This window comes from Limanda limanda, chromosome 7 (genome assembly GCF_963576545.1).
Source record: "Limanda limanda chromosome 7, fLimLim1.1, whole genome shotgun sequence".
In the NCBI taxonomy this organism is placed as follows: Eukaryota; Metazoa; Chordata; class Actinopteri; order Pleuronectiformes; family Pleuronectidae; genus Limanda; species Limanda limanda.
In genome coordinates, this window is record NC_083642.1 from 2,623,688 (window position 1) to 2,646,435 (window position 22,748).

Consider the following 22,748-nt stretch of genomic DNA (forward strand, 5'->3'; position numbering starts at 1 on the left):
TTCAACTATGCTTATAAAACTACTTCATATCCATCCAAGCTGTTTTTACCTTCCTGAATCCACATTCTTTTACACATTCCTGGTATAGTTTCATCTATTTTTAACAAAGTGGCTGAAAAAGATGAAAATTCCTCTATAAAAACATTAAAATCCACTAGAATCAGAAAAACATTACAGATCTTCAGGGTCTCGTTACGGTTGCTCCTGCCAAGAATAAAAATATAAACAGACCAAGACAATATCAATAAATAGAAATACAAAATATAGTTAAAGGCTCAGTGTGTAGAGTTTAGTGACCTCTAGTGGTGAAGTGTCATATTGCAGCTAAATATCCCCACCTCTATTATAAGTGATAGATGGTTTGTATTTATATGACGTTTTGTAGTCTTGTTGTTCACTGAACACTTTAATGAACAGTTTTGTTTGTTTCAGCAGTTTTTGTGTAATTCTCCGAACAAATAAACTAACAGCGGTGAAAACATTACGTCGTGGGAGGAGGTAATTATCGGACTGTTTAGATTTCTCTCTTTGCTCGTTAGAAATGTTCAAAGATGGATTTTGTTCACCCGAGCATCAGCGTTAGCGTCGGAGCTGTTGTTTCAGGTCGTTAACGTTTCGGTCTTAAACAAACCTCCTGACTCGTTGCATATGGATTTATCGATAAAGGTTATAATTTAAATAATTTAGAACCATGCACAACAGGATGAAGAACAGTAAACTGGAGGAGAGTGAATATCTTCAGACAACGGTGGCTTGGTAAATCTGAGGGAGGAATGCTGGTCTTAATACAGTTTCCATCATGTACACACACACACACACACAAACACAAACACAAGCAGAGTCATATACACACACACACTTACACAGACACACACACACACAAGCAGAGTCATGTAAACACACGTTGCAGCGGCATGCGACTGTAATTATAGCCTGCGTCTCAGGTGGAGGGCTGAACGCTGCAGAACCAGCTGCGGTTAGTGTTGTGTTCATCAGGAAGTGATGTGCCAGTTTGTTACAGGAAACGTCAGCTACAACACAACAGACACACACACACACACTTCACACCGATGCAATGTGTGAATGTGACAGTGTTTCTTATGCTGCAGCCACTAAAGTGTTAAAACATGGTGAAAATACAGCGACTGAAGTCACTTGACATTTGGATTTGTGTGTGTCTTTGTGTGTCTTTGTGTGTGTCTGTGTGTGTGTTTGTGTGTGTGTATGCTATAGGAGTGGTGCTTTAGAAATAACTTTTATTGTTGTGATGTTGATTTAAAAGATTAGTCTTTAAATGTTCACTAATACACACAAGCTTTAGAGCAGTTTGACTGTGGATTTACAAGAATCTGTTGTTTCATCCCCTGGTGGCCCCTGGTCTTGGGTACAATTTTAGTAAATTTGTATGTATCTGTACTTTCTACTCCACTGCATTTTTACAATCAATCAAATTAAATTAATTTGTATGATCTATATTCACAAATCCCAGTTTGCCTCAGAGGGCTTAACGAGGTGCGACATCCTCAGATATTAACCCTCAGCAAGAGTTTGACTTTTTGACATATAAATATATATAGTTGTTTATTTGTTTAATTATCAGTTTATTCAATTTATCGACCAAACAAAACAATTTAAATATAAAAACACAAAATCTCAAATCTTGGCTGAAAAGGAGCAGAAAGAAGAATTTAATTATTAGAGTAATCTATGAGAAACTGGTCCAATCAGAGCGAGCGGGAGACATTAGACCACGCCTCCTGCAGCATCACAGGTGAGGAAAATATACAAAATAATTGTAAGTAGCAACCACTAAGCAATTGTTCACTATTTCTAATGTTTTGAAGACTAAAGGAGGAAATAATGAGCAGATTATTGGATTATGAACCCAATATTATTCTTGTCTAAATGACACATGATGGTTCAACACATTAATCATCAGCTGTCTGCATACATCTTTCTACAAGATATTTTTATTAATAATTGGTTGAAACGTCTCAATCAAACCAGCCAGCAGATTGTTTTGTGTTTGAAGTGAAACTCGACCGTTATTTCAGCCCGAACATGTGGAAGAAGTTTCTCCCTGTTGCTTTCATGTGTTTTCATTCTCCGGTCTGAGGCTAACGACGGGAACACATCCCGAGGCCGAGTGTGAGGATGACACATCGGCTGTGGGCGGGCGCTTCGCTCGTAAAGGGGAAAAGATAAGAGCAGCCACAGAGAGCACATGGGGGAAGTTTGTAATGACTCAGACGACCATGTGACCTGAAGTCTCAAACTATACATCAGGACTATAATTAGAGAACATGGGGAAGGGATTTACCACAGAACAGCAGGGAGAAGACTCACAGGGCTGGACCACCTCTATACATGAAAACAACAGCAGCAACAAGGAGTTTTAAATCTCTAACACTATGATTTAACCTCCTCTTCCTCAGTTAAAGTAAGACCCCCCGTCCGCCTCTCCTCCTCCACCATGGCGAGCCAGGACCCTGTCAACCCTTCACATGCTGCGTTTGACCTCTTCGTCCAAGCCCAGAGCTGCAAGGACGTGAGGCATCACTTCGCTGAGCTCTGCAAGCAGCTGGACGTCAACCCCAGAGAGTTCAGGACCTTCTACATCAAGGTCAAGGAGAGGCTGAACTACTGGAAGGCCAAGGCTCTGTGGACCAAGCTGGACAAGAGGGCGACTCACGCAGATTACCAGCAAGGAAAAGCCTGCACCAAAACCAAGGTAAACACACGATGGAGAATTCAACCTTTACTTGTTGCCTTTTTGGTTTGAAAATATTCGACTGTAATCTTGTTATTTTTTCATGATAATTTGATTTACAGAACCAGTTATTTGGGAGATAATGTGTGAGAAAGTAAACATACAATATATACACAGGGAAATCTAAAAATCTAAATAGATTAAAGTAATATATTCAGTGTAACCAGGCCGCACATTGAAATGCACAGATAGAAATTAGCATCACTCAGTCAAACACGTTAAACCTGATTGAGTTTTACGAAATGAGTCACTGGAAACAGTCTGCACTGCTTCTGAAAGCAAATTTAAATCCACCAGATCCAGACTTTTATTATCAGCTCAAAGTTGAACAAACTCGTTGATACCAACCTCCGTAGATACCAGAGAAGCTCAGGGATAATTCTCTAAAAATCAATGAACATGTTGAAAAACGCAGATGTTGAAAGGAAGTAAAGACAAATTTTGGATCTGCTCCCTTTCGTGGATTTGCACCAACATTTCAGAAGCTCTTCTCTGACGTGGACCACATCCTTCCAACAAGTTTCACAAAAATCCGTCCTGTAGTTTCTGCATAAACCTGCAAACTAGCAAACTAACACAGATAAAACATTAACTCCTCGGCAAAGGTAATAATTAACTGTGAAGGGCAAATTAATCTGTTTTTTTTTGTTTTGCTGCTGCTGACCAGATTTAACAGGAATTTTCAGCATTTTTAAATAATCACCAATTTGCCTTCGGAGGCTGTTACAGCGTTAATTAGTTTCACTGCCACTCAATATTTGGCCTTGAGGCCTTTATTTAGAAACTGAGTCATCCCCCGGCTCCAGGCTCTCCTCCCTCTCGTTGTCCTGCAGGAGGATATATAAAAAAAAAATGTTTTCCCATTTCTCCCACTGGCATGGTTTCACGTCCTCCTCCTCCTCTCCCCCAGTGTCTGGTGTTGGGTGCCGGACCATGTGGGCTGAGGACGGCCATCGAGCTGGCCCTGCTCGGCGCTCAGGTGCTGGTGCTGGAGAAGAGAGAGTCCTTCACCAGGAACAACGTGCTCCACCTGTGGCCCTTCACCATCTGCGACCTCCGCGGCCTCGGAGCCAAGAAGTTCTACGGCAAATTCTGCACCGGCTCCCTGGATCACATCAGTGCGTGAATAATGACTGTTCTGTTCTGTTCTGTTCTGTTCTGTTCTGTTCTGTTCTGTTCTGTCAGCCGGCTCCGGTGCTGCTCAGAGAAACCAGCGTTTGATCCATTAGCTGATTAATCCGGAAAATCTATCTCCTACTTTTCTGCAACTTCTTTTTTTTAATGTCATCTTGTACGTGTCTGATGGAGGCGGCGGTTTTTAGAGCACGAGGAATGTGTCTGGCATAAAAATAGTTTGAGAGTGTATGAAATTAATCTTTAAAAACACTTTATTGCATTAACATGATCCCTTCTCTTATGAATTTAGACTTTAAAGTCTTGGTACATGTGTGAAAACATGATTTCATATATTCTAATGCAAACCAATGTTGAGAATCATGAACATTTTGACTAACTGATGAACAGTTTTCTCTGTTTTCTTCGACACTTTTCCAATTGAACCTTCAAGTGTGTTTTCAGGCATCCGTCAGCTGCAGCTGGTTCTATTGAAAGTGTCCCTGCTCCTCGGGGTGGAGGTGCACACGGGCGTGGAGTTCCAGGGCCTGATTGAGCCCTCAGGGGAAAACGGTACCCGACATTTCCTCCTTGTGCTCAGGACTTCATCATCATCATCAGTTGTTGTTGGTGTGGAAAGCTCTGACATGTTGTTATAAAACCTGCTGAGGAGACGTTAAAGTTCTTTGTGTTCCCGACAGGTTGGATGGCCAAGCTGCAGCCTGCGGCTCATCCTGCTGCATCCTTCCAGTTCGACGTCTTCATCTCTGCAGGAGGAGGCAGATTTGTCCCCGATGGTGAGATAAAAACAAAAAGAATGTCTCGATTTCTGCGGTTCTCGCTGTGGCAACAGGGGCATTCAGCTGTGGTTCCAATACCAATACCTGAAATGCCTGTGATGCTTTGGGCAGGGCACAAAGTACACAAATCTAAATACAGATCGGACTTCCTGGAATTCACTTTGTCTCCACCGCCCTAAATCAAAAAGATCAGGCTGTTCCAGCTGAGTCAGGTGGAAAAGTAAGAGCAGAGGTAAACACGGCTAAACAATCAGAGCAGTAGAAGAAGAGAAACTCATGGTTCAATAGTCAGTGGTTTCAAAATGACTCAGTGAACCAAGTGGCTTCAACAGAATAACTATGGAGACTTTTTAGATTTTTGTTGTGTTATTTACAAGTCAATTTAAAAAAGTAAAGTAAGTAAAGGGAATATTTCCAGTGAAGTATAAGTACCTTACTAGCATCAGGTCCGATACTGCTGTCAATGCAAGTTATTAAAACACCGATCTGATCTTTATCTGTAGTTTTCTCTCCAGAAATCATATCTTCTACGTGCAGGTTATGTTTTTAGAGCAGCGAAGAAGAGGAAGTGTTTTTCCGGCAGTGTAACAAACGGCAAAGTGTCATGCTAGAGAAGTCATGAGTAAAATGGTGACACGTACCATATGCATGACTTCAGTTTAACTCTTCCGACACAGTTAGTAGCGTACAAGTGTTCAAATAAGTTTGCAATGGAATCCGACTGGTTCTCTGTATCAGCAGAAACCCAACGTCCAGGTATCGGGTTGAGATAATGATATCAAATCATCTCCAGGAACTTCCTCTTAACAGTCGTATTCAATAAAGAGTTTCCTCTCTTTCTTTTTTCCCCAAACTCTCAGGTTTCAAACATAAGGAGCTGAGAGGAAAGCTCGCCATCGGCATCACGGCCAACTTCATCAACAGGAACACGGCGGCCGAGGCCCACGTGGCCGAGATCAGCGGCGTCGCTCGAATCTACAACCAGAAGTTCTTCCAGGATCTGCTCACAGAGACGGGTAAGAGTCCACATCTGTAACATCTGCAGTCATCGGTTTTAATACCACAGCTTGTAAGTGAAACATGAATTATGATGCAAAGTCACTGAACCATAACATTTTCTATCAGGAATACGAGTGCTGCCATTTGCAATTTCATTTTCGCCGTGTTGTGCGTTGCTGGACACGACGCTCCAGGCAGGAAATGAGTGTTCACACTGTTAATCTGTGTTCCAATCCTCGGATTAATTTCCTGTGACAGCAACAACCCATGATCCACCGAATCCACTGCACCCTCACTTTGAAATAACTCCACAGAACTCACCTTTTCTGACCCTGATCATTGGAATGAGACACCAACCTGCACACCATCATAGAACCAGTTAAACCAGTAGATGCATAAAAACAAACAGGGAACGATCTCCTCACCTTCGGCTCTTCTCCATTTCCCATTCCAGGTATTGATCTGGAGAATATCGTCTACTACAAAGACGACACCCACTACTTTGTCATGACTGCCAAGAAGAAGAGCCTGCTGAAGCAAGGGGTCATCAAACAGGTGAGAACAGCACATCCATTGGATGGATGGATGGATGGATGGATGGATGGATGGATGGATGGATGGATAGATGGATAGATGGATAGATAGATAGATACTTTATTAATCCCGAGGGGAATTTAGATCATCCAGTAGCTTATACACTTAAACACTTAAACACCTCACTGACATAAATCACATACGGAGAACATATTTACAGATACAGGAATGGAATGATGTGATTGTGTCAGTGTCCAGTAGGGAAGTGTTCTTGTGCTGCTGGAGTGGATAGTACAATAATATATGTGTATATATTAGGGCTGGGCAAGTTAACTCGTTTCAATGGAGTCAAGTGATGAGTTAACTCGATTAATTATTTTATCTCGCATTCACTCAGGTTTGATTATTTATTGTTTTATTGTGAAAGTCAGGCTTTTATTTTGTGAAAGTCTGTTGCTGACTGCTGCAGAACAGGAAAAAAGAAAATAATTGGCGGATAAACAATCGAGTTAACTCATCACTTGAGTTAACTCGATTAAAACGAGTTAACTTGCCCAGCCCTAGTATATATATATATATATATATATATATATATATATATATATATATATATATATATATATATATATATATATATATATATATATATAAAAAACAAAAATATAAATATATAAGAATATGTAGTGGTAAAGTCTGTGCATGGGGCTAGTATAGCCAGTACAGGGATGGACAGTGAGTAGAGGGGGAAGCTCTGATTGGCTGCAGCTGCTTCACTCGTCTATAGAGAAGGAAACAAACCTGATGGATGGAACGGCCACGCAGGCGCTCGGAGGCTGAAGAGACAAACCGCCAATCAGCTCCTCCGTCTCCGTCTCCGAGGCCCGACTTAGTAAACCACGTATGAGACGTGTGGCTCACCGGGGGGGGGCGCCTCTCTCTCTCTTCTGTCTCTGCAGGACTCCGGTGACGCCGAGGAGCTGCTGGCTCCGGCCAACGTGGACAGCGAGGCTCTGAACCGCTACGCCCACGACGCCGCCCACTTCTCCACGGGCGGCCTGCTGCCCGACCTCCAGTTTGCGAAGAACCCGAACGGCGAGCCGGACGTGGCCATGTTCGACTTCACCTGCATGCACCGCGCCGAGAACGCCTCCCTGGTCCGGGAGAGGAGGGGCCGGAAGCTGCTGATGGGGCTGGTGGGAGACTGTCTGGTGGAGGTAGGGGAAGACCTTCTTCTTCTGGTGTTGTGTTTCTCTCGTCCTGTGTTGATGCTGCTACAGATTTATTTCTCCTCAAACACTTCTACAATCTACTGCCACTTTTTATTGTTTGTGTGCTGGACGTTGTGTGAAGAGCTTTTTAGAAACAGTCTATGTTGCAGAGTGAAGTTAGAAATCTATGTGCTCATCCCCCCTGGTTTATCTGCAGTGGAGAGTTTACGTACTTTATTATTATACATGTGTGGTTTATATGTAAGTTTGACTGATTTCCCGATCGGGCGTTATTTCATCCAAACATTGCTGGTCGGCTGTTTCAGATTCTGTAAAGCAACCGACAACCGAACAGCGTTTGAAAGATAAAAGCTCTGTTTCGCTGCAACAAAACGAACATTGTGATTTTATCTGAAGACAAATTGCCAAACAGGAAGTGGTCGTGTGGCGGTTTCGATGTGGTGAACTACAAATGATCTGATGGCGTTTGGAGCCGCTGGTTTCACCCGGGTTGTCGACCACGCCTGTAGGTCGTGTGAGGACGTACGAGAGTCACTGCTCGCCTGTTAATTCAGACTTTATTAATATTGATTGATCTGTGTCCAAATGGAACCAAACTCGACACTGAAACGCTTTGTGGAATTATTAGGTAGATACGATACTGTGCTAAATTGAATATAATGGCCCGATATAGATTTTCTCTCAGCACGAGCCGCTCCGACCGGCTCTCGCTGTCCCTGCTGCTCCACTCCACTGTGGGATTGTGTTAATGTGAGCTCCTGTCCTCTCTCTCTCTCTCTCTCTCTCTCTCTCTCTCTCTCTCTGCAGCCATTCTGGCCTCTAGGAACGGGCATCGCTCGGGGCTTCATGGCTTCCTTCGACACCGCCTGGATGGTGAGGAGCTGGGGAATGGGAGTCCCGCACCTCAAGGTCCTGGCTGAGCGGTGAGCAGGTTTCACTCAGCTGTGCACAATGCAGACGGATCAGATTTCCTGAGGAACACGGCAGGTTTCATGACGTAGCTGCGAACTCTTTCTTCACGGCTGCCTTGTTTCTCAACACCTACACTGACTGCCTGCTAAGTGCTAACACGGGAAATGACTCCACTGGTCTTTCTCATCTTGTGCAATGTAGCAGTTAGAACCATATATTTTTATTCCCTTTCTCTTCTGTTTCGTGGTGTTATCTTATTTATATGCAGCAGTTTGTTACTTTGCTTTGAGGAAGTTGCTCATACTTAATATACTTTACTTAAAAAAAGAAGTGAAAGTATTCGCATCAGTTCTCTGTACAGTGAAATTCACATGTTCTATTTATAGTACTAGGTTTGGCTTTGGTAAAACTGAAATGAGGATTCAGACTTAGAATCTATTTTCAGGGTTTTGGCAGAAAAACTAAAGCCAATGATTTGAATTTAAGGCCTTAAAAGGTCATAAATACGTTTAGGTCGTTTTTTAATTATGTTATGCATCGTAGTTTTTAGTGTCTCCATGTGTTGTAGTTCTTTCTCAAACATACACAGGAAGAAAACAAACAAACGAGACCAACATGGAGCTGATAACTGATCATTTTTCTCAGTCCATCTTTAAAATGCTTTAATCTAACTTGTTACCTGCACAAACACAGTTTTTTATGGGTTTTCTTGAAACCTATTAAAATAAAGTGCCAAAATGAATCAGTGTCTCTGTGGATCTCATCAGCAACAACCCCCCCTTAGGCATACTTTATACAAATAATGTAAAATGTGCAAAATGACATTTCCATTGAAAATAGTGCAATCGTGAGTAGTTTTGAGACATGAAAAAACATTATAATATGTATTTAACCTTCTGAATGGTGTTGCAGAGTCTGACATTGACCACAAACTTTAAAAAAGTAATCATTTATTTAACTCCTGTCATTTTTTACTTCACTTATCTGTGTCTGGCTCTAACCTCCTGTTTTTCATTCCTTCGATATCTGTGCAGAGAAAGCATTTACCAGATCCTGTCTCAGACCACCCCTGAAAACACCAGCAAGAACTACGCTGGGTACAGCATCAACCCCAGAACCCGTTACCAGAGGATCAACCTGACCTCCATCCACACCGGCCAGGTCAGGACCCTCCTCCGCTCTTCAGATGAGACACAAGCTCAATAAAAGCAAAGCACGGCTCAGACCGCGGCCTCCTTATGAAACCACATTTAGATTCACTTGATCCAGTTTTTTATTTGGATCTGCACCAATTTCACACATTCACTGGATATGCCAGATTTATTTATTTTCGTTTTCATCAAGATCCATGATTCATATTTTGAACTTATACAGATGAAACCATATCCTCCTTGTGTGGTAGATATAGACTTTAGCTGCTGTCGTCTTATATGAAATATCCTTTGATTTCTATTTTTATTAAACTGTTTCTTTTTCTAGTGATTTTTTAAATATATTTGTTAAGAGCAAATTTAAACAACCAGGTATTTATCACTTCTTGGCCTTTTATATTATTTCCAAATATGACAATAAACGCCTTTTATATGACTTATAAAATCCTGCTGTTTGTTTGTTGAACTCTGAGCTTGTGTCTCTGAATATATTGTCTAATCTACTTATCACTTAATTTAGGTGCAGCACCTTTACGACGCGGATAAATCCCAACCGTCCAGCAGGAAGCAGAAGGACAAGGGTTCCTTCCTGCGTCACGGTCAGCTGGTCTTCTTTGTTGAAATATTTTATTTTCAGTTTTATATGTAATGTGTACAAACAAACATATCAGTATACCAACAGTATAGAGACATAACAAAGGACAACAAAGGACAAAGTGCCCCCCTCCCCCAAAAAATAAATAAATAAAGCTGGTCTTCTTTGGTCTTTACTCATTTTATCACTGTGAAAAATGTCTCATAGATATTCTGTGTTTTTGGTATTTTGTTCAGATTCGATCCGTGGTTTTGAGGATTTGTTGAAGTGGTGCCAGACTCACACGGCCGGTTACGAGCACGTGAAGGTGACGGATTTCTCTCAGTCCTGGAGGTCGGGCCTGGCTCTGTGCGCCCTCATCCACCACTTCAGACCCCAGCTCATGTGAGTCGCTGCCCGGACGCGAGCCGACGGCGCCACCGATGAGACACGGGACCGTCCCGTGTGACTTTGGGCCCAACATGCTGATATAATTTTAAATATTTGGCTTTAGAATTTATTCTGTGTTTTATTTCTTGAGCCTATAACCAGAAATATAGAGCAAGTTGACTTCTGACTTATTCACAGTCCAGTAAAAAACTCAAAAAGAACTAAAAGATAAATGAAAAACATAACAGTGGTTTTAAGTGTCTTTTGTTGAAGAAGGGAACGTACGGGTCCGTTATCATTTGTTTATTTGTAAATATTTATAATCTAAATCCTTTATTTACTCCCTGGGGAAATAGATGAACGTGTCATCAAACATTCTCACAATGTTGAAGAAAGTGAAAATAAAGTTCCTGGCTCCAACCCCTCATCTAAAGGCTCTTATATACTTCTACGTATCCGTTTCTCGGAGAGGTCTCAGCGGGAGACAAAGAGTCTTTTTGATTTTTACTTCTCCGACGACTATCCGTCTAAAAACAATTCCCCGCCAAACCCATAGGTGGCGCAACGGAAGACGAGCTCAGAGAAGCCTACCCCATTTGGGAAGAAGAAGTCCACGTGTCTCTGTTGACATGTTAGCTCCTCCCACACACTGAACCATGGCAACTAACAGAACTAAATAAAGTGACACCCAGCGGGTCAAGATGCTGATGTAATCGTTTCTTAGCGTAGCAGTTCCCCGGTCTTGTTTCCGAACTGTGTTGCTGATTCCACAGCTTGAATCTGCTTGAGGCTACATGTAGCTAGAAGCTACCCGGAGCTAGCTCCCCCCAGCTTCCACACACAGTCAGCAGGGACTCCCGACACTAACTACTATCCAGTGTTTGCTTCTAACCTGACGGTATTATAGAAACAGTGTCATGATAGAAGTGGAATTAAAGTCGTGACGGCGGGTTCTTGCACTGTTACCACAGCAGTTAGCATGGTGGCTAGCCTAGCCTGCTAGCCTAGCCTGCTAGCGCCGTTTTGAAAGCTCGTTATAACCGTCTGTGACCGTGCACACATGCCCTCAGTGCTCTAACGAGCCAACGTCAGCCGGACAACTCCGCTGGCTTAACACACACGTCACATTAATCGTAGAATCATCGTTGTGTTCATATCTGTGGTTGTGTTCGTGTTTGTTGCTACAAGTAAACAGGAAGTTTGAGGTCCGGAAATACGGAAATGACGTCAAACGGAAATGATGTCGTTCGCGGACCAATCACAGCCAAGAGCGGTCCGTCGGGTCTCCAACATGAAGACGGATAGTTAGAAAAATCAGACGTGTACGAAAAGCTGTCTGAAGCACTCGGAGAGGGCGTTTCACGACGGATAGGGCGGTCTGATCTGTCCGTAATAGAAAAAACGGAGAGGCATAAATTGGCCTTAATTCCACAGCAGTAATTAATGACTTCCTTTCCAACAAGTAGTTTTTGTGTAATCCTCGTGACAACCAGCTGGACGGGTGAAAACCTCGTTGGAGGTCATAAGTTCACATGTTTTCCATTGTGTCGTTAATCATCCACTAAAAACATTTGCTCTCACACGTTGAAACCTTTCTTCTGTTGATTTCTATGTTTAGTTCCCTCTCACGGGTTTGGCCTGGATGTTGATCTTCATCCAGGTGTCACAGTCTGTTTCATATCATAACTGCTTCTCTCTGTTTCCTCCTCAGTGACGTGAGCTCCCTGGATGAGTCCGGCGCCGCTCACAACAACCAGCTGGCCTTCGGCATCCTGGAGAGGGAGCTGGGCATCCCCCCCGTCATGTCAGCCAGTGACTTCGCCAACAGCGGTCAGATAGACAAGCTGTCGATGGTGCTGTACCTCACGCAGGTGCAGGACGCCTTCACCGTGCTGGCCAAGGATAAAACTCTGGGTACGTGTGACGAGAAGAACAGAGGAATCATTTCCTCCTTTTGCCTCTTGCTGTACGTGATTGGTGCGTTCGACTTGACCTGGCTCTACATAGCGCTGACCTAAGGTGACGCACGCCAGTTAGAAGGTCAGCTTTATCGAGCGCTGCAAAACCCCACTTCGTCACGGGACCTGAAGGCATCGCAGCAGTGGTTCCACTCCAGCTGCAGCTCGGGACTGTGACGACACAACTCGGCCCTGATTGGCTGAAAGCTTCATATCATTTCTTAGCTTTTTAGGGCCCGAGCACAGACATCAAAGGTGTCTGGTGAGACCCTATTGAAATTGTAAGGATTATTATTTCTTTCTTCTTATTATTATTATTCAGGCAAATGAATTGGCTTTTTGAGGGCTTTAACATGCTCAACTTCTTACCAAAATTTGCAGAAAGTTAGTAAGTGGTGAAAATTTACGTATTCTGAAGGAATTTTCAATGGGCGTCGCAAAATGGCTCAACGGTGCCCCCCCGAGACAGCCCAAGACCCCCGGAAGGTGTTCCCATTGACCTATCTTCACAAAAATCAATACACATGTGTATCATGACCAGACAAACAAAAAAGTCTATTGGTGCAATTGTAAAAACACAACAGGAAGCCTGCTATTTTGTATTTAGTGGCCATTTTGGCCATATTCCACATTTTTTCTTTGATACACTTGTACCAGGGTTTTCATCGAATCAACTTCAAATTGAGATGAGTGTCATCACAACAAGATGGAGATGAAAACTGACTGACGGATTTTTTTTTAATCACACGGTGTGACCGTGGCGTGGCGTCAAAGTTTGATTACACGCCATTAAAACACGATGTTCTGTAACGCGGACATACATGGACCATGAATCCTTTGATTTCAGTCTTCCTAGATCAAAGGAAACTTTATGTCTTGCAAAGGTCACGTCTCTTTCTCTCTCAGAACTGGTTATTTTTGTTTTTTCAGACAAAAAGCATGCAACGCTTCAAAATGGATGTGCTCGGGCCCACCCAGTGCTGCTTTGCAGCCCTAAAAATGTTTTATTATTCTTATTATTATTCTTATTATTATTATTCAGGCAAATGATTTGGCTTTTTGAGGGCTTTAACATGCTCAACTTCTTATTTATTCTTAAGTTTTCTCATCTGTTATAAACCAAACTTTCTGCTTTTCCACGATTTTAAGAACGACTCAGCTCTGTACTTGGATCCTCCAGCTTCAAATGAAAACTCCCTGATAAGGAGAAGGTGCATTCACCTTTTTAACAAGGGCCTGGTACTGATAACTGTATTAATAATGAACCTAATCAAAATAAACACGTTCCCTTACAACATTCATTAACTAATTAAAACTATTTTAATGCCATTAATTAAAGGTTCTGCAGCATGGATCTTACATAACTGGGTTGCTAGGACACTGCGTGGCATTAACCATTAACTCCACCTTTAAAGATGTCAGGTGTCCTCCCACTGAGGTGAGCAAATCACTGCTGTCTCTTTAAGAGCCCGTTACCCAGAATGCATTGGGCTTGAGTGGCCAGTGTGCACAGACCCAGCCTCTGCTGGTGGAGCGGCTCTCCTGCACCACAGTCACCGAGCGGATCCGGGGGGGGGGGGGCTGATGGAGCTGCTCTCTCTCTCTCTGCTCGCCCTGCACCCGAGGACCGTTTGCTCTCGGCTCTTTGCAGCAGAGGTATTATCTCCACCCGCAGGCTTTGAGGCGTGAGGAGTGTGTGTGCAGCGTGAATGTGTGTGCCTGGGGTTGGGGTGGGGGGGCTGGGTGGAGGGTGGGGGGGCAGTGAATGAGCTGAAGTGGGTGTGATCCTCTGCTGCTCTGCTCGGGATCCGCTGACTGACGGGCAGGCAGCAGGAGGGAGGGAGCTGTCTGTCTCTGGTTACCTGATCTGACTGGGTGGAGGAGTGTGTGTGTGTGTGTGTGTGTGTGTGGGGGGGGGGGTTGTTGGTCAGAGCAGCAGCTGAGGAGCGTTCATGTGATTTCACCTCAGTTCAGCTCCTCCTGCTGCTGTGATGCTGCAGAAAATACAAATAGGAGGGATTGTTCACATGTGTGTTACCGACAGGAGAAGGTGAAGCTGGAAGAGAGAACCAGAATATTCCAAGCAGCTGTTTGCACACAGCTGTAAGTAGGCCAGCCGGCGCTGCTGTTCACACGCCTGCAGGAGCTCTGTCGACTCTTGAATGTGGAGATGAAACTGGAAATTTGATGTGAGTGACATTCTGGTTTTTTTTCCCCCCCCCACGGCGACAGACCCGGCTCGCTTCCTGCCGCCTCCCAAGACGCTGAGTCTCTCCCGGACGCAGACGGCCGTCTTCTTCCTGAGCAAGCTGAAGCACAACTCTCTGCAGAGACGCAAGGTACGCCCCCCCCCCCCCCCCCCCGGGGACCCCCAGCCTCACTGTGTGCACAGAGTAATGAGAAAGATTAAAGATATGTTTCCAGCGTCTGTGGCTGGAAGTCACGTCTGGGGCCTCGGGCTGAGTTCTCCAGCCTCGGGGCGACTCGCATGCCTGTTTGTGTTTGTGACTCTTCACCCGATGTGAAGCAGAATCAGGTCATGGAATAGTAAATAGTGCTTGTGATTGTTCTCTGCAGGAGAAGCTGGCAGGAGACAAACCAACGGGAGCGAGCGACACGAGGATGGAAGATGAGGACAGAGTGAGTTTTTGTTCCGCTGCTCAGATTCAGCGTTGACAGCTTTTCTCTCCCGATTCTTCTCATCTCATTTTTTGCTAATTCTGTTGATGCTGAGTTTAATTTTCCGGCCTTGTGATCTTTTCCCTCAGACCTTGGTTCCTGCTGTGTCCCCTGAGCTCAGTCCCAGTCCCACGACTCCTCCTCCTCCTGCTCCCGCTCCTGCTCCTGCTCCCGAGCCGTGTGCCGGCGGGTCGATGCCGAACAGCGACGGCTGCTACTTCTGCGGTCAGAGGGTTTACGTGGTGGAGCGCATCAGTGCTGAGGGCAAGTTCTTCCACCGGAGCTGCTTCACCTGCCACCGGTGCAGCATCACACTCCGACTGGGCGGGTACACCTTCGACCAGGCCACAGGTAGAGACTCGACCCGACAACCATTCAGTGTAATCTCTTGTAGCCGCTTGTTTCCTAATCTATTCGCCCTCTATTGAAACACCTGTGTTGTTGAGCACACAACTATACGTGATACACGTTCCACGATAACTAGAATATCACGATATCGCGATTCTGTGATCATCGATATATTGCAAGACAAACTTATCATCGTGATATCTGTCCAACTGAAGATAGGAAAACTAAATGTCCCTAAAGAGCTGAAGTGCAGGATTTGGGCTCATTTTCAAATTTGTAATAATATTGAATGTATTCACTTCCTTGGGCCTTCATCAGTTCACATGACAAGTGTGAAGCTGATCAAATGAACGGTTCTCCGGCCACAGAGTTTTCTGGATTCTTACTCCGATGAAACGCTTGTATTTCTAAGTGTCGTCTCAAAGCCAGAATAATTTGTTCCAACCCCCTTTTTATTTATTTATGTTTGTGCAATTAATAATTTGAGACCCTTTTTTAAGTGAGTTCCCATTTAGACCAACGAGAGATTAATCATTTAACAAAACTTCAGCTCTGACTCGTGTCTGACTCTTCAACTCATTGTCTGTGACGTCCCCTCAGGGAGGTTCTACTGCGAGCTGCACTCTGAGGATCTGGTGAACCGGGCTGAACCATCTCGTCAGGTGGGTCATCGGGGGGGGAAACCGTCCTGCTGCCGGCTCCAGACTGTTTTGTTTATTTTGTTTATTTGTTTATTTAGAAGGATCCCCATTAGCTCTACCCTAAGACAGAGCTACTTTTAGTGGGGTCCACAATGAAGACATACATAAAGATATCAAACATTTAAAACTTACATTACAATACCAATATCAAACATTTAAAACATATACGTTAAATTACAAATATCAAAAGTTAAAATACATTAAATAATGATCATACAGTTATAGGTTACAGATATCAAAAATAAGTTAGTGGTTATGCAGTGTTACCTTTGTCATGATATAAAACACTGATAGGTAATTCTATAGAAGCGAAAACGTCAAGCCATGTGATAGAATCCTAGACATTTATATACAATTCAACACCATACACATCTAGTGTCACAAGTATGTTGTACCCAAGTGTTTCATTATTTGCTTTTTGAACATACATTTACGTGTCACGTTTATAATTTCTGTTGGTAGTAGGTTCCATGACTTCATGGCTCTGTATCCCACAGTGCGTTTGAGAAAATTGGTGTTAGCTCTGGGGAGAGAAAACCTTCCTTCTGTTGCTCGTCTAGTGGCGGAGTTATGCGAGGCTACATTTTTATTTAGTTGCCTATACTGATCTGCCGGTGTTTTAGACTGCAAGAGGCGCCATGTTGATAAGAGAAGTGCAGCAGCCATCCTGTCTTCAACTTTTAGCCACTGGAGACTGCAGCCGTGCATCACTCTAATGAGAATGGGTTGCTTCAGAGCGAGTGTCGTCTGAGGAGGAGTTCATTTTACATTTGATATTTTTGATCTTTTCTATAACTTATTAAATCTCCTCCCTAAAGGATCTTGTTTGACCGCAGTGCCAAACACAACGACACAACTTCCCCTTTGAATCTGGGATATTTCTATCATATTAATTTAATGTGTTGCAAAATTCCGGGAATATTCAAAGTTGGAAACTTTCCATGGGAATATAGGGGAATTAACGGGAATAAACTGGAAATGTTGTGGGTAATCTATACTAACTGTATTTACCTTGTCATATACAGACATAAATATAAACATTTTGTTGTGTCATAGGCTGATTTGAGCCCTGAGGAAACTTTGGGCACTTGACTATATGCTTCTGCATGGTTGTGTCATTCTTAACATAGGTCTTTGCACAGTATTTGCAAATGTACACAGCCTTTCCTTCTACATTGGATGGGGTGAAATGTCTCCACACATGAGAGAGTGCACGTGGCATTGTTCTGTAGAATAAGATGAGAAAAAAGTTTGTAAAAAAACACTAATGCAATGCCAGAGATATAAATAGTTAGCCAAACAATTGGAATCGTCTGTAAACATATTTTACAATTGATGGATAAATGAATGGAAATAGTCTAGATGAACAGATGAACAATCCTCAATCAGCATGCTAATATATTTTCCCAGTAATATCATAGAAACTTATCTGACTAGTTCTGCATAGTCAGGTACATTTCCGGAGACTTTCCGCCCCTTTCAGCCCTAGTTGCATGTTCTCATGAGTCATTTAACAATCTGTATCAAGAATTCATTGATAGAATGTCGTTGTGCTGTTTTTTCCAAGCAGGACAGCCAGGGAGTGGACAAGGGGACGACTGAGGAGAACGGTCTGTCCAGTGATGATTACACACTGTCTCCATCGGACGAGGAGTTCGAGCACACGTTGGACTGCGGCCCCCCCCCCTCCTCTCCTGCGGCGTCCCACATCTGTGACGGGCAGGAGCGGCGCCCACCAGGATCCAGAGGAGAGTCCAGAGAGGCTCCTTTCACAGATCCTCCTCCTGAAGCCCGGGTAGCAGCTCCGGCCGAGGAGCCCAGCGCGCCCTGCCCGGTCCCCAAGCCACGCCTCTCTCGGCAGCCCAGCCCCTCCCCTCCCGTAGCCAAACCTCGCACGATCCACCTCATCAACCCCTCGGCTCCAGAGACCCCCTCCCCTGCGACGCCCACCCAGGAGACCTCCAAGGCGGCGCCCGACTCCAGACCGAAGCAGTCGCTGCGGAAGCTGCAGCTCACCAACGAGGAGAAAAGCCTGCTGGTGAATCTTCAGAGCTTCAGCATCGACTCGGACTCCGAGACCCCCGGAGGATCCTCCTCCTGCTCCTCGTCCTCGGCGACGGCGGGAGGTCCGAGCCCCCCCAAACCCGGGGGCCTGGACGGGCAGGAGGAGGAGGGCTACTGGAGCAGCAGCACCACCGGGCACATGCGGGAGAAGAGGAACCGCCGCTGCTTCAAGAGGAAGGAGATGCCGAGCGGCCAGACCAGAGAACGATCCAAGTTCTCCCCCTGGAACCTCTCGTCCCCGAGGATCAGCCGGGACACGCGGCTCAGCGTCCACGTCCACCGTCCAGGGAGAGTGGGTGAGTGGAGGACTGAAGAGAAGTAGAGTCCTGGAGTCACTCTGGGTTCATCGTTACATCTCTTGTTGTGTTTCAATCCCAGAAACGACTTTCCGACACGTGCACAGCGCCTCGGAGGAAGGAGCCGACGGAGACGACGACGAGGACGAGGACGACATGTTTGAACAAGATGATATCGACCTGTACGATGAGAAGGTGAGAAGAGGAATGGATCTGATGCTGATGTGTTACAGCTGCTCCACTCACAACACTCACTCATCACCTTCCCTTCCAGACTCTGCCGTCGGACCCCGTCGAGGCCGAGAAGATGGAGTTCATGAAGATGAGGACGCTGGAGCGACGAGCCAAGACCAGTGAACTACAGCGATTGCGCAATGCACAGGTCGGTGGGAATTACAAACACACACACACACACACACACACACACACACACACACACACACACACAGACTGTAAACTCTGAAAATCGAATGCACACCTTTGCTCGAGTGCTTTTCTAACTCTGTCTGGTTCTTGTGGGTTGAAGTCGATCCAGCGGCGACTGGAGGAGATCGAGGTGACCTTCAAGGATCTGGAGGATAAAGGTGTCGTGCTGGAGAGGACGCTGAGAGGAGAGGCCGGTGAGAACCACACGTTAACAAAAACAATCAGGATTTCTAATTCCTCATATGATAAAGGGCCTTGTTTCTTTCTTTTTAAGGACTTTTAAAACGTTTTCTTTTATGAACCGAAGTTAAACCGATTTTACCCAGAAGTTGTGTTACCTGCAGCCACATTTTAAAGCCTCCTGCATCATTTCAGTCACATGTATGAAAGCACTTTGGCTTCTGTTAAACACACTGAAGACAGAACTGTGTGTTTCCTCCTCCTCCAGGCAGCAGCGGCTCCCCCGACATGATCGAGCATTGGATCCAACTCGTCCACGAGAAGAACGCGCTGGTTTCTGAGGAGTCTGACCTCATGGTGGCGTGAGTGACTCACTTGTAAACAGTTGCTGCACAGTCAACTCCTGTCTCGTCAACACAGGGGAACACAACACAGCTTTTGTGTTCGTGGTAGAAGTGGCACGGCTGCAAGAGCGTCCATAACATCAGACTTCCGCCTCAGGACACACTGTGTTGTCTGTTCTGTGTTGTGTGTTCAGACTGGAGTCGCTGCTCATCCTTTTGCGATGACTTGCTTCTGTCGCCCTGTTGTCGTGACTCGGCCGATGTTTGTGTTTCTCTCCCAGGTCTCGACAGCTGGAGCTGGAGGACAAGCAGAGCATGTTGGAGCTGGAGCTCAGGAAGTTCATGGAGCTGAATGGTGTGTGTGGTTTTTCTGTGCGCTCATGAAAACACGAGTTGTTAACGACTGTTGAAGAGAGCTTTTGATTCTGCTGCAGCTACAGAGCTGAATACTGTCATTGTTCACGTTAACATCACTGAACATAACATCATCTTTGTCCTGGGCGTAATATACAAGAACCATTTCATTACCAACATCAGACATTCCTTTCTTAATCAAGCGAGTACTGAGTAACACTGGCTCCTGCAGAGAGTGCTGCATTATGGGATGTTTGAAGCCTAAACGTCGTGAGGATTGTTCATTTCCTCGATTCTATTTATAGTTTGGCAGGTTCACATTTTGCAAGTCCGTCTCAAGACATTATTCAGACGCTCGTGTGTGTTATTCAGATCCTTGTGGGTCATAAAATCCTTAATTGTAAAGTTAATGTGAAGCTTCTGAGTCCAAACCCAGTCAGTTTTTCCAAGTTACTGTCTCTCAAGTACCAAACTCCCTCATTGTGATTAAATCAAGCTCCAAACCTCAGTGGAGGAACTGAAACAACACCACTTGATTTGATTAACTCACTGGTTTATCCTCATATTAGTCGGCTCCTTAAATTCAATCAAGCTGCTTCTAACTGAACAAACTCATAGATAAATATGTCCGTTGATTGATTCTCTGAGATCTCACGACGTAACGATAGAGGAAAAAACCTCCTGGATCAGCACCAGCATTCAATCGGTTGTTTCCTGACCCGTATCACCTCCTTCCACCTGGTTCACTCTCACTCTCTGTGCAGCAGATTGTCAGTAATCCTGATAAATAACAAACAGACAAACAAACACAAACACATGTGGAGCTGATAAAGCTGAGGGGACCAGGGGAGCTACAGATTCAGGAGACACCCTTCGTATTGTTTTAACATCATCTATTATTATAGATGTGTTGGTCATAGCTGCTTCAAAGTGTGTGTCCTTGTGTTTGTCCGGCAGACAAGACGCAGGAGCAGGAGGTGGAGGAGGAGCGGGTCCTGCAGCAGATGATCGAGGTGGTGGACATGAGGGACTCGCTGGTCTCCTTCCTGGAGGAGAAGAGGCTGAAGGAGATGAGCGAGGAGCAGGAGGCCTTCTCCATCATGGAGGCCAGACGGCACTCCAAGGCAGGATCTCAGGTTCACTGGGCATCATAAGACTCCTCCCCCCGTACAAACACACTGACACACACACACACACACTGACACACACACACACACACACACACACACACACACGCACACACACACTCGTGCAGCATGGACCTGTATGTACAAGGGAAGCAGACTCAACTGCTGACTTGAAACGTTGAGACTCAACTTTTTTGCGAAGCCAAAGAAGCTGCAGAGTCGATGCAGAATCCGACCACGAGCGCTTCCACGGCGGCGAGGACTCAAATCATCAGGACTCAAATCATCAGGACTCAAATCATCAGGACTCAAATCATCAGGCTTCACAGGAACACTCCGGCCCCTAGAGGGAGACATAACCCTGGAGATCTGAGGAGTCCTCACACATGGCAGAGTCACAGGATCTTTAGTGTCTTCTGCACCGTTGAACAACCACCACCAGGCGGCAGATCACCTGACCCGGCCTCGGACCTGGTTCAGGTGTCTCAGACGTGTGACATCACATCGGGGGGGAAACCTGCGGCGCCTGAGAGCCTGATCTGTAGAACACACGGTTACTGTGGGTTTAACAGAGATTGATGTTTTGAATAAGTACTGTTGTACACCCAGATGTAATATAAAGTACATATCATACTTCTATTATTATTTGGTATATTGACTAGAAATTTGATTAGAGTTTAAAGATAATAATAAGAGTTTAAATATTAGAATTATTGCAGTAAAATCCAGTTATTCCTTATTTTAGTTTCTTATTTTTGAAGGTTTCTGAATTGTGTAGCACTTCCTGCTGTTCACCACGTCCTCCCCTGATCGCAGGTCACACTCAGGGGTCAAAGGTCGAAGGTCCCGGCTTCTCGGGTCAGAGTCGGGGGGTTCCACAGATGGATTTGCACACTCTGCTGTTTTATTTGTTATTTTTTTGGAGGTGGAAGTGAGTTTTACGAACACAGGCGGATTGTCGGTGAACGTTAAGGACACGAAACTGGTTCATCTATTTATAAATTCTATGGTTTATCATCTGCAGGTGTTTCTCCTCGTGAACGATGGAGACACTCAGCAGTTTGGTTTAGTTCAGAAGAAGCCTTATGGATTTATCGCTCTGCTGCCATTTTGTGCCGCAGCACTTCACATTATATCAAATAAAGATCCTGCACTTTGCTGATTTCTTATTTTTCTTGTCTCTGATCATACGTTGAAGTTCTCCGGTGTTTCCAGGTGTGAACACAGTGGATGTGTTGAATAACGTGTGTCCTGCAGGACGGATGTTCATCTGGTTAAAAGTATATAAAACATGAACACAGGAGAAACTCATCAGAGGTGGAAGAATTATTCAGATTAACAGATTTTTAAATTCACTAGATGTGGATCTTTATTTGGATCTGCACCAGTTCACTCACAGTCCTGTAATATTTCATTAAATCACTGAATTATCCTCAAAACAAAAACACGAGTCATCAGCTCCTTGGCAGAAGTAACAGTAAAACTCATTTTGTACATTTACTTCTGATATTTAAAGAACATTCTGCTCACTTATACCAGATCGGACAATCATGCTTTCCCCCCCTCCTTTCTTTATTGCAAAGAGTTCAGTCAGACCCACACACCAGCTAAAATATTGAATCCTGACAACATCCAGTCATTTAAAGTTTCAAAAAATAATAATTTGAATAATACTAATAGTAATTGCTGCGAATAGATGCACTGTATGAATGGGTGAATGTGAAACTGTACTGTAAAGCGCTTTGAGTGGTCTTCATCAGACTAGAAAAGCGCTATATAAAAACAAATCCAAAAAAAAT

General features: G+C 44.5%; 1 protein-coding gene across 1 annotated transcript; it reads left to right on the top strand.

Moving 5' to 3' along the window:
- The first annotated feature begins 2,454 nt into the window (after positions 1–2,454).
- On the top strand, positions 2,455–21,031 carry mical1 (microtubule associated monooxygenase, calponin and LIM domain containing 1). The gene is made up of 23 exons (XM_061074719.1): positions 2,455–2,731; positions 3,681–3,888; positions 4,349–4,456; positions 4,585–4,680; positions 5,544–5,699; positions 6,137–6,237; positions 7,173–7,430; positions 8,253–8,368; positions 9,392–9,518; positions 10,029–10,107; positions 10,340–10,487; positions 12,184–12,386; positions 14,663–14,769; positions 15,008–15,070; positions 15,199–15,460; positions 16,058–16,119; positions 17,729–18,518; positions 18,601–18,713; positions 18,793–18,900; positions 19,045–19,138; positions 19,393–19,486; positions 19,750–19,823; positions 20,780–21,031. The coding sequence occupies exons 1-23, from the start codon at positions 2,474–2,476 to the stop codon at positions 20,974–20,976; spliced, it is 3,822 nt and encodes a 1,273-aa protein (XP_060930702.1). The 5' UTR covers positions 2,455–2,473; the 3' UTR covers positions 20,977–21,031.
- Positions 21,032–22,748: the final 1,717 nt, after the last annotated feature.